This window comes from Sorghum bicolor, chromosome 7, assembly GCF_000003195.3.
Source record: "Sorghum bicolor cultivar BTx623 chromosome 7, Sorghum_bicolor_NCBIv3, whole genome shotgun sequence".
NCBI classification, from domain to species: domain Eukaryota; kingdom Viridiplantae; phylum Streptophyta; class Magnoliopsida; order Poales; family Poaceae; genus Sorghum; species Sorghum bicolor.
The window spans coordinates 17555492-17568386 of record NC_012876.2 but is presented as its reverse complement, the minus strand read 5'-3'; the positions used below and the strand labels follow the sequence as shown (position 1 = coordinate 17568386).

Sequence of the window (12895 nt, the reverse complement as noted above, 5' to 3'; positions counted from 1 at the left end):
TCGATGCCGCCACGCGAGTGGTCGAAGACGACGTGTTCTTAGATTGGATCTGAGTTTCTTTCGGAACCGTGGTCGTGAGGCCGCCGCTGCACGTCGTCCACGTGATCTGGCCGACGGTGATCGTGAGGCCTTCAGGCACAATCGTGACCATCTTGTTCGCCGGAGAAGTTGCACACACACCCCCTACCTGGCGCGCCACTGTCGACGAAAGCTAGTCGGCAGTCTACCTTGGGGTATACCCACGGTAGTATTTTATCGGTAGACGGTGCGCAAACTACGAACTCGATGGTGACGCAAGACACGGACAAGCTTTTTATCCAGGTTCGGCCGCCGAGTTGGCGTAATACCTACGTCCTGCGTCTGGTTGTATTGATTTGTGTTGAGAGAATATGTCCTAGGGGGGTCCCTTGCCCCTCCTTATATAGTCTGGAGGGCAGGGTTACAGATCTGAAAACTAATCCTAGTCGGTTACAATTGCCATAGATAGTTCGATATCAATTCCTATTCTAACCGACTAGAATCTTGCTCGATCTCCACGTCTTGTTTCCTTGCACGAAACTCCAAGCTGTCGGATCAAGCTTTGAGCTCGTCTCGTAGTGGGCCAAGCCTCCTAGCCCGAGTCTAGCCGTAAGGGTATAGGGGTTTATACCCCCACAGGGAGCAACAATGTATGCTTAAGGGTCCCCATGGTCCATGGGAATCACTTTGGTGCTTGTTCCCTCTTTTTCTTTCTCCTTTTCTCTTTCACTAAACACTAAACATGGGAATCCGAGGCAACCAACAGCAACTTTAGGTCAGCACCACCACCATCTTTACTAGACAACCCAACATAGCCTGAATAAAGTGGTGGGGAGCAAAAGTCAAGGTCGACCGACCTAGCTTTTGGTCTCACTTGGTGACTTTTTGCAAGCACGAGGCTAGGTTCCCTGTCTAAAGTTGAAGGCATGCTTCAAAGGGGGTGAACCTCGGTCGGCCGACCTGCCCTATGGGGGTCTTGCCATGCCCTTTTACCCCTATAAATAGCACCCCAATGTGAGCTCAATCCCACACCACAACCAGCAGAATCATCTCGAGCTCACTTGGCCTTCTCTCTTCTCTTTAGTGTTCCAAGCCTTCTCAAGCTTAGTGTAGTAGTTGATATAAACCCAAAAACATTTCTCTTCTGCATAGCAGTATAGTAGGAAGCTTGGTCTTGTTTGTTCACTTGTGAAGCCAGCATGAAGAAATTCATCTCCGCCAAGCTCACCAAAAAGGATGTCTGTAAGTTAATCAAGTGTGCGCTCTGTAAGAAAAATGTATGTTAATTCCACAAGCAAGTACTGTATCACTATAATATTTATTGATAAAAATACACCTACAACATTCGGTCCAGAATCTGATAAATGCACAATAAAACTCAGGTTGAGATAGTATACAAATCCACAGGTAAGCATAACAGGAAGATACTAAAATTGAATGCAGCAGCCAGGCGGGGAAGGGTAGGGTGGTGTTGCGATAGCCAGGCGAGACGAGGTCGGGGACTCAGTCAGCGCCAGCGGCGAGGCCCAATCGGGTGAGGGCGGATCTGGAGAGAGCTGCGGCTGGGTTGGTGCTGTCGAGAGGGGCGAGGCGCATACGGCCATACCGGTGTAGCCGCCGCCATCGGGAGGGACGAGGCCCATGCCGGTGTAGCGGACTGCGTCACTGCCACAGAAGGAGGGGGAGGAAGCGGCGGCGGCGGAGGAGGAGGAGAGGCGTTCCCCGCCCTGTTGTCATCCCCCACGTCCACGGCGGTGTCGACGACGAACGGGTCTAGGTGAGGAGAGCACTCCGTGACGGCGTTGGGGCCATGGTTGGTCATGGAGGCGAGCGGAGACGGCTAGAGCGTCATGGGTGGAGGCGGCCTGGGGCGCGGGTGGAGGCACGAGTAGCCGTGGGTGCGGAAGAAAAAGAGAATTGACCAATTAATTTTTTCCTTTTTCCTTTTTTGGACTTTTTGTGGTTCGTTTCATTTTCTTTGTTCTTTTACTATATTTATTTTACTCAATTAATTTTAATTTTTCCTTTCCTTGCTTCTACTTAAATTTTTTTTCTTTATTATTTACTTATCTTTTTATTTTTAAAAGATTTATAAATTTCTAATTTCTTTTTAATATGTTTCCTTTTCGTTTACATATACATACGATGTCATGTAGTCTATATGTATTTTTTCTGTTTTTTATGTCTCCGATGGTAACTTGTCAGGAGGACGTGCCGAGGCAACTATTCCCTCGGCAAGACAACCGTTCATCTTGTTAATTTTCTCGCTAGGTAATCAGTGACGTGGCTCAACAGGAAGAGTCATTGGTATGTATGAAATGAGTGATGTGTTTGGACATTACACGTAACTTTTAATACCAGTGACACGTTTTGTTGGGACGAGTCACTAATATCTCTCATTATCAGTGACGCGTCTTTGTAAAATACGTCACTTTTGTTACCAGTGACGTGTTTCGTCAGGAAGAGTCACTAATACAGCTACATATCAGTGACGTGCCTACTTAAAACGCGTCACTTCTATTACTAGTGACGCATTTTATTGAGAAGAGTCACCGATACCTTCTCTTTAGTGACGCGTCTTGTTCCTAGGGTATGGGCAAAAAGTTAGCAGTGATGCACTTCGTTCACCCGCGTCACTAGTATACTTATTAGTGACACGTTTCAGTTTTGAGTCACTGTTGAGGTCTCCTTTGTGCTGTTTTGGCATAGTGTGTCTGATGTGATGTCGTCAGTCTTTTCATTGCATCTCTACGCTGTTTCGTAGCAGCACGGGTGAGTGCATTGCTTAATTACTTCGACATCTTCCAGCAGTGTGTTCCAGCGTTGCTTAAACACTACAATCGTAGGCCTTGTTTAGATACACCTAAAAACCCAAAACTTTACAAGATTTCCTGTCACATCAAATCTTACGGCACATGCATGAAGTATTAAATATAAATAAAAAGAATAATTAATTGCACAGTTTACCTGTAAATCACGAGACAAATCTTTTAAGCCTAATTACTCCATAATTAGACAATATTTGTCAAATAAAAATAAAAATACTACAGTGTCAAAATCTAAAAACTTTTTGCGTCTAAACAAGGCCTTAGTCACCTTTGCCGTGGCCGTAATAGTGGGGCATCGAGGCATGCAGAGTGCGTCCAAGAAACCGCATTGGGTTCGTCTAGAAAAAAAAATCCATGCCGCAGATGTCTCGCTCATAGTTTTAAATCTCCCGCTATAACTACCATTATAGCCCGTTATATATAACCTTTTAGAGTAGAGTGCTGCTATTTGTGTTCATATACAATTTAGCCGCTATATCCCACTATAGCCCAATTTAACTCTGTTATTAGCTGTTTTAGAGATATACCGCTATTTAAAACATTCTCTCACTACCGTTTCTAGAGTAAAATCAAGGCCTTGTTTTGTTCCAAAAAATTTTAGAAAATCAACACTATAGCACTTTCGTTTGCATACAAATATTGTCCAATTATGGACTTACTAGACTCAAAAGATTCGTCTTGTTAATTCCGACCAAACTGTGTAATTAGTTTTTATTTTCATCTATATTTAATTCTCCATGTATGCGTCTAAAGATTCGATGTGACGTGAAATCTGAAAAATTTTGCAAATTTTTTTTGGACTAAACAAGGCCAGTCCAAAGCTGTAGCAGTAACTATCACAACTGTTACAAAACCACAAGCGGCCAAGCACATTGTGGCAGATCCCAACGATCCGGAGCTATGCACCAAGAGGCTCCTGCAAAACCAAGGCCAGCGGAAACATCACCTCCAATGCTGCAGTACTAGACAAAACACCCCATGTTTTGGCTGTGTTCGGCCGCGGCCAACGCCACATAGCAGACTCAGAAACCTCCTTGTTCGCAGGGAAAGCAAGCTAGCTATTAGCACCAATTTTCATACATATAATAACCCCTATAAGATCAGAGCATACTAGCAGAGGAGCAGCTGCAGCGCAGGCTAAGCTAGCACAAGCATGCATCGCCAGCAGCAGCACGAGGTGACGACGGGCGCTCGGAGGCCCGGCCGGGAACATGCCAACGGAGCCCACAGAGCGGCGGCCGAGATGCCGGCTGGCGGTCACCGCGCGGAGCGGGTAGAGCGGCCAGCCGGGCACCGCACGGAGCGGGCCGAGATGCCGGGCGCCGGCGGTCACCACCGCGCGGAGCGGGCAGAGCGGCCAGCCGGGCACCGCGTGGAGCGGGCCGAGATGCCGGTTGCCGGCGGTCACCACCGCGCGGAGCGCGCAGAGAGGCCAGCCGGGCACCGCGTGGAGCGGGCCGAGATGCAGCATGCCACCCACCACCATCACGCCACGGAACGAGCCCCGGGCGACGCTCGGAGGACTACGACTGCAGCTGCGGCGGCAGAGATGCCAGCGTGGCAGACAACGGAGCGCAAGAAGAGCCTCGAGAGCCTCCTCGGTGCCGCCGGGGACGCGCGCGGTTGGCAGCAGCAGCAGCAGCACCATCACCACCACCACCGTGCCGGCGGCGGCGACGGCGGCGGTGGCCACCACGTCCCCGTACGGCCAGTGCCGGTGCCGGGGGAGAAGGTGATCAACTTCCCCGGGCAGGGGCTGGAGTTCAAGGAGCTGTCCTACAGCGTCATCAAGAAGCAGAAGAAGGACGGTGTGAAGGTCAAGAAGGAGGTGTACCTGCTCAACGACATCTCCGGCCAGGCGCTCCGCGGCCAGGTCACCGCCATCCTTGGGCCCAGCGGCGCCGGCAAGTCGACGTTCCTCGACGCGCTCGCCGGCAGGATCGCCAAGGGAAGCCTCGAGGGGTCCGTCAGCATCGACGGGCGATCGGTAAAGAGCGACGTGTCACAGTGATGTTCTGTTGCGTTGCGTGTTGTATTGAGGACAAAAGAGAGGTTTCTGATGATGATCATTCATCCAGGTGACGACGAGCTACATGAAGCAGATTTCATCGTACGTGATGCAAGATGATCAGCTGTTCCCGATGCTCACGGTGTTGGAGACGCTGAGGTTTGCGGCCGAGGTTCGCCTGCCTCCGTCGCTCTCCAGGGCTGAGAAGCTCAAACGGGTCTGGGAGCTCATTGAGCAGCTGGGTTTACAGGTTACCCCTTCTATCCTCTAGCATCCGTTTCTTTTTTTTTTCTTTTCCAAAAAAAAGGAGATTAAATTGTACAGTAGCATTTGGTAGGTCGTCCATTCAAACTGAAGACATCCCATATGGCAGGACTAGTTCAGAAATTACACAACCTCATATTTTTCATCGTACAAAATTGACAATATGCAGTCAAACGACTGGTGAATTGTCACTATGGACTTCATATACTGCTCAACAATATAATTTCATTTGTTTCCCTGCTGTAATTTCATTTGAGGAAACAATTCACGATTTTGATTAAGCTCTGAATGTCAAAATAACAGACAACAGCTCACACATACATTGGGGACGAAGGGATACGAGGCGTCTCTGGCGGGGAACGCCGTAGGGTGTCGATTGGCACTGACATAATCCATAAACCATCTCTGCTGTTTCTTGATGAACCCACCTCTGGCCTTGACTCCACCAGTGCATACAGTGTGGTAGAGAAAGTGAAAGAAATTGCAAAGGGGGGAAGCATTGTGCTAATGACAATTCATCAGCCGTCTTTCAGGATTCAGATGCTTCTCGACAGAATAGTCATCCTCGCAAGGTAATTACAGACAAAAAAAGCCTTTACTTTGAGGAAAACTACATTTCTGAAAGCACATTTAATTACTCATCAGTTCTGTACTACAGTAAGAGCATCTCCAACAGTTATGCAATTGGAATTTGCCATTTGTTGGAGTTTGCCAAGTCCCTAAACGTTTTGCCAAAGGAAAAATAAATTCATCACCAAGTGTTTGGCATATCCCAAAATAGTGGAGCCAACTATTTTTGTCCGGGAATCTTTCATCTTCGCGGGAAATTTTCTCGCCCGTCGCGCGCAATTCCTTCGCCCGTCGCTGCCAATTCTCTCGCGCGTCGCCGCTTGGTCCAGGTCGTCGAGATCCGATCGAGGCAACAGTCCCAGGGTGCACCGCGGCATCCAGGTCGCAAGGAAAAAAGGAGGCGGCGCGCAGAAAAAAGGAGGCGGCGCGCGGGGGAAAGAAAATAGTCGCGCGTGGGGAGGAGTCGTTTCGCGGGAATCTACTGCGACGTGGGGATTACGGGCACGACAAGGAGTACAAGATTATCAGGATATCAAAATTGCCAAGCCATTGTGTCTATGCAAAAATGCCAAGTTTGGTCCATCAAATGCCAAGTTTGTCAAAATGCATAAGTCAAATGCAAAATTGTTGGAGAGCAATTTTTAAGATTTTTGGCAAATTTCAAGAATGCAAAGTCTAATTGCATAACTGTTGGAGATGTTGTACTTCTTATGACATTATTCTTACTACCTACTATACTTGATGCATGCAGAGGAAGGCTAATCTATCTAGGAAGTCCTATCACACTCCCCGCACACCTTGCTGGATTTGGCAGACCTGTACCTGATGGTGAGAACAGCATCGAGTACCTCCTGGATGTCATCAAGGAGTACGATGAATCAACGCTTGGACTCGATCCTCTAGTTGCCTACCAGAGGGATGGCAGCAAACCTGATGAGGCTGCCAAGACACCAATACCCAAGACACCGAGAACACCACACCAGAAATCAGTGCAGTTCCGGCAGATGCAGCTCAAGAGCAACCAGTTCTCGGCCGCAACCGGAACACCTCATGCTACTAATACCTTCTCAAACTTCGAGTCCTACAACATAGATGACGAGGAGGAAGAATTCGACAATTCTCTTGAAAGAAAGTCACATACACCGTTGCATACCGGAACCTCAACCTACCATCCAAGGCTCGCATCACAGTTTTACAAGGATTTCTCAGTCTGGGTTTACCATGGTGTCACAGGGACGCCCCACCGTAAGCCTACATGGAGTACTCCTGCTCGAACGCCAGCTAGGACCCCAATGTCGAGCTACCATCAGCGCAGCCGTTTCGCTACGCCGCAACATGCACCTCCTCCTCAATCCCCCCATGAACCAGTTTTCAAGCCAGAGGAGCCAAGCTATCATGAGTACCAGCTTGAGCTGGAACCACTGGATGCTCCTGAGGATGGCCCCAAGTTTGCTAATCCATGGCTCAGGGAGGTCGCTGTGCTCTCATGGCGTACTGCTCTGAACGTGGTGCGCACGCCGGAGCTATTCCTCTCCAGGGAGATTGTCCTCACAGTCATGGCACTGATTCTTTCTACGTTGTTCCATCGCCTCAGCGATTCCAACTTCATAACCATCAATCGCCTCCTCAATTTCTACATCTTTGCAGTCTGCCTTGTCTTCTTCTCCTCCAATGATGCTGTTCCCACATTCATCCAGGAGCGCTTTATCTTCATCCGTGAGAGATCCCACAATGCTTACCGTGCATCATCCTACGTGATATCCTCTCTAATCGTCTATCTCCCCTTCTTTGCCATTCAGGGGTTCACCTTTGCAGTCATCACAAAGTACATGCTCCATTTACATAGCAACCTGGTTAACTTCTGGATCATCCTGTTTGCGTCACTTATAACAACCAATGCATATGTGATGCTGGTCAGTGCACTTGTTCCAAGCTACATCACCGGATATGCTGTCGTGATTGCGACAACAGCACTCTTCTTCATCACTTGTGGATTCTTCCTGAAGCGGACGAAGATCCCTATGGCATGGAGGTGGCTCCACTATATCTCTGCGATAAAATACCCATTTGAGGCATTGCTTGTGAATGAGTTCAAAGGAGACCATTGCTATGTTGGCACACAGAATCAACTTTCACCTGGACCTCTGGGGCAAGTCAGTAACCTGAATGCCACCTCAACGACATGCCCACTGGTAGGCCAAGATGTGCTTGACACCATGGACATATCAATTGATAACATCTGGATAGATGTTGCAATTCTCCTTGCCTGGGGCGTGCTCTACCGACTCATCTTCTATGTGGTCCTAAGATTCTACTCCAAGAACGAGAGGAAGTAAGGAACCAAGTTTTCAGCAAAGATGTATGCGGCCTATCCATATACGGTAGATCTGTTTGCAACAAGCAGATATTGTACTCATGCATAGAGGGTTAATTTGTATTATGGAAAGCTTGTATTAAGAAATTCTAGTATTTGATTGAATGACCAAAAACAGACAAATTTTTTATGGCAAGGCCAATCTCAATGCATATTTTCATTTTCTTGTCTCCAAGTATGTCTCACATCAGTAAATAGGATTCTCTATGGTAAAACCACCTCTGTTAATATAGATGAAACTCATTTTATCTCTCCCTTATTTAATTCGTTGCCATCTCGTCAAATTTGCTTACATAGCGCCCTATTAAATAAGAATAAAACTCCCATTTATAGTGGCCAAATTACAATTGAAGCACATATCAATGTCATCAATGTTAGATTGTTTTCTTTGGATCCAGTTGCACCCTTGTTTCTTCCTTCTAAAAGAAGTGACTATATGCTAGTGCGGCATCCCAATGCTAGATACCATGTATAGTTTCTATGTACGTAGACACTATAATAAAAACTACATTTTCGATAGATAGTTTCTACAGAATAATCTTTTATTCAATCGCACATCTTCTCACTCTCATCTATCTATCATACCTTCAGACAGTGGCGGAGCCAGGATTTCGTAGCTAGGTATTCCACGTATAAAAAATTTCAATGCATATGTGCAATAGCAATAGGGGACAAAATCAATACAAAATTGATCCCGGTGCACAGTTCAAGTAGTACATATAATTTTTTTAAAATATATGCTAGATAAAATATTTATTTATCCTGGTAACAAGGCATCAGGCAAAGTGAGCCTAGTATCACCCTTGGTAATAATCAAAGTATATATAAATTCTTTATCTATGTTACAAGAACAATGCAACATTTTTTTAAAAAAAATGAGAACGCAATAAAAAAAAAGAAAACGAAACCTTCAATTCTTACTTTGAAGAATAAAAAATAGATGTGAGATCTTTATGTGCTTCAAGCCGTATATGATAAAGGTCGTATATGAGAAAGGCGTTGAGGGGGAGCCGTAAAAGCCTACAAAGACCACTAACCGTCGCCGCCGCTAGAGGAATCCTGTCGATGGGGTTTCTTTCGGATGAGTTCATCGGCTGCCGCTATTAGTTGTTCTACTAGGCTTAGAGCAACTTCAAGAGTTTAACTATTTTTATTGTTTATACTATTTCAGAATTTGTATAGCAAAAAGTAGACTCCAACTAATATGCTATCTAATTTTGTAAAATAGGAATTTGGTTTTCTCTTGATTTTCGGCTTATTACAGACGCTAACTATACGACTTTGTAAAATAACAAGATTGTTGTAGATCTCTTCTTTTTTTTAGAAATTTTCTATTCGACAAAATAGCTAAACAATAGAATTTGACAATTAATTTTAGCCAGACTATTGGAGTTGCTCTTATGGGCTACATATTTGCAACATTCAACAAACTAACATATATGCTGATTATACATGTGTGTATACATATATTTATGTTTGTCACAAAAATCATGGGTATTCCATGCAATATAGGGGCATACCCTTGGCGCCGCCCATGCGTGTAGACATGGTTTCTTGTTAAGAAACCATTTCCTCCCCTCTTCTCAAAAAATTGCTTTTAACATTAGCAAAATGCTTAAGGGCAGTCTCAATGGAAGAAATCATGGCAGTTTCTATAGCATAGGATAACAAACAAAAAACTATATTTTCCATTGCATTATTGTGTACTAGAGTTCCCATATTTTTTTGTTTTGGGTACTATAGCATTTTCATTTTTATTTAGCAATCATTGTCCAATCATAGACTAACCAGGTTCAAAAGATTTATGTTGCGATTTATAGGTAAATTGTGTAATTATTTTTTATTTTTGACTATATTTAATGTTATGCACGTGCTGCAAGATTCAATGTGACGGAGAATCTCGAAAAGTGTTTGGATTTTAGGTTGAACTAAGGCCTTGTTTAGTTCGCAAAAATTTTCAAGATTCTCCTTCACATCGAATCTTTGGTTGCATGCATGGAGTATTAAATATAGATAAAAATAAAAACTAATTGCACAGTTTACCAGTAATTTGTGAGATGAATCTTTTGAGGCTAGTTACTCCATGATTGGACAATGTTTGTCAAATAAAAACGAAAGTTCTACCGTGGTTAAAAGCGAAAACTTTTACGAAGTAAACCAAACAAGGCCTTTATTTCTCTCTCACATCTTTGGATTCTCTGTGCATTTATTTGGCTTACTCTTTCTTACTCTATCATCTTGTGCTGCCGGCGTCCAACCAGCAGATGAGCTCTGTCTCTACGGGACAACTAGCTAGCAGCTCCATCACCTAGAAGGAAGAATTGTGAAGGACCGAAAACGGCGACTAGAGGGAGGGTGAATGGGAGCCTCAAATTTTCTCTGGAAAATATTTGGCTACTGTCCCAAAATCACTCCTAAACACAAGTAAAATGTTGAACCTAAAATACTCAAGCCAACCGGTGACGAGAGTACCTAGATCAACTACTCGCAACGATAGAAAACTAACACGACAGACGGAACAAGATTCGAAGCTCAAACGACCAAACTAGGAGTGAAACATGAAATCAGAGCTAAAGAAAAACACTGGAAAACAACAAGAAAATCACTGGTACTGAACCTGCTGCAACACAAAAATAGCATAGCTGATTGGCCTAGCAGCACTGCTGCTGGAACGATCACAACAGGCACCAAAAAAAAATTGTTCTCAAAGCCAGAAACAAACAGAGAGACAAAAACAACAGGAATAGCTAAACACTGATCAAACCTCCAATTTCTTGCTACCTGTGCTCAACGTGAATACAAATGTACAAGCAATGATTGGGCACTGTAGCTTGAAAATGACACCTTAAAATTTGAGACACCGAACACGGCAACAAAACTCTTGGCATGGACACAAACTGCCTGATGCAATCAATCGGCAACAGAAAATCCCAAGCAGTACTGCTGCCCTGCTGATCACGAGTGAATGGCCCAAGTGAAACACTGCTCGATGCTTGGCCAAGCAGAAACACTGTCAGCGCTCCTGTGTTGCTACTCTGCAATTCTAAAAAGACAGAGATCTGAGAACAAATGTAGGCACACAAAAACGAACGGAAGAAATAACAAACTACTGGATGAAACAGCCAACCACAAGCAGCTCGCTTGAAGTCTAAGCACTAAGCGTTGGTAGTGCTGACATTTGACTACAGGACAGCTGCTCCTGCTCAACACAGTCACGCAGAGAAAAACGAACTGAAGAACAGAAAAACGAACGGACAGGAAATCCACAGAAAAACTGACTCAAAACTCCATAAAACGATTCCAGAAAATTTATAAAAGAAATTCAATTTGCTACGAACCTTTCCCCAAAAAAATTATTGCCTGGGATTAACCCAAACTTTGTGAAATATTCAGATTATAGACAAGAACGAGTTTTTCTCCTAAAACGCAAATCTGCTTGGTTCTTGATGCGCAAGTGAAATTAGCTCAAATCACTTGGTGATCTTGTTCATCACTCAACAAAGCATCAATCTGACCAAACACATCCCAATAGAAAACTCAAAACAAGCACGAATCAAGATGGGGAAAAAACTGGTGAACAGTAGCTCGCGAAAATAAGGAACATGAACGCAAAACGACTCTGCTCAGATCTCTACGTCCAGAGGAAAAAAGAGGTTAGGGCCTCCATTCCCAACTTCAAAAATCTCAGAAAACAACCATCAATCTTTGTTCAAGTGATCTCTCTCATGAACTAAGGAGAAAGGGGAAAAACTAACCCCAGGTAGAGGTGACTGGAATGAGAGAGAGGGGTGGAGATAGTTGGAGAGAGTTGGGGGACTCTCCCAGCTTATTTATTAGACATATTACATATTCCCCAAATGTCCATAGATATTTTTGAGCGAACTAGCTAGCCCCAGGGGCATTGTAGTCCAACCCGACATGACCTAAATCCGACAGCCACCACGCCTTCTCACCGGTAGCCTCGCTCCGAAGCGATCTCACCGATGCCGCCACGTGTCGTCCGTCCGCATCGGGACCTCCGCCCAGGTTTGAGGCCCAAACCCGTGAAACCCGCCGCAAGTAGCGTTCTCCATACGCTTCTGCGCCACTCGACACGTGTCACCGCCGTCCTCGATCGGCCGGCCCGCCAAGTCCTTCTGAGCCTCGCTCGACTCGCGTCCACCGTCTTGACTTGGTCAACACGGTCACTCCCATGTACACTTGCACTTGTCGATGTCCCAGATGTCAGCCACTACGGCTGGTCACCCGGCCTCCTGGTCCGTCAGCCCAAGCCTCAGGTCCGTCCTTCACCGCTCCAGGTCCATCAGCACGGCACGTGTCTACTTGACCTTCACCTCGCTGTTGACCACCGCCTCCGAGTTCCACAGCTGAACACCACAAGCCAAGAGACATGTCGCACATATAGCTTTCGCCATGATAATGTTAGTCACCAACTCAGCCTATTCGTGGATCACGTTGACAATCACTCATCACAAAACGTACCACAAGGGTACTTCTCGACCTTGTGTTCGCAATCTCCCCCTTGATGAGTGCATTGTCAACATCCTCACACGAACAGCTTGAGAAAAAGAAAAGAAAAAGAAGGGAAAAGCAAAGAGTTCACTGAAACGACCAAAAGCCAAAGAGAAGCCAGAAATGGGTCATTTCAAATGAACAAAACTTGATCCCCAAAGACATGGGCAAAGGCTCGACACGATCAAGAACCACAAAGCTAGCTCTCAAGAAGAGACAACGGGCTCAACACCACTAGCAAAGCTCGAAAAACCAGAAAATAGCTAGACCCTCTAGAAGAGGCAAGGGCTCATGTTGACACCGTTTTTGGGCACGTGTCTG

The 12895-nt window shown here is 45.5% G+C and overlaps 1 protein-coding gene across 1 annotated transcript; it reads left to right on the top strand.

The window, feature by feature from the left end:
- LOC8067959 (ABC transporter G family member 17) lies at positions 4396-8174 on the top strand. The gene is made up of 4 exons (XM_002445281.2): positions 4396-4833; positions 4925-5104; positions 5422-5690; positions 6440-8174. Exons 1-4 carry the CDS (start codon positions 4396-4398, stop codon positions 8022-8024), a joined length of 2472 nt encoding a protein of 823 aa, XP_002445326.2. The 3' UTR covers positions 8025-8174.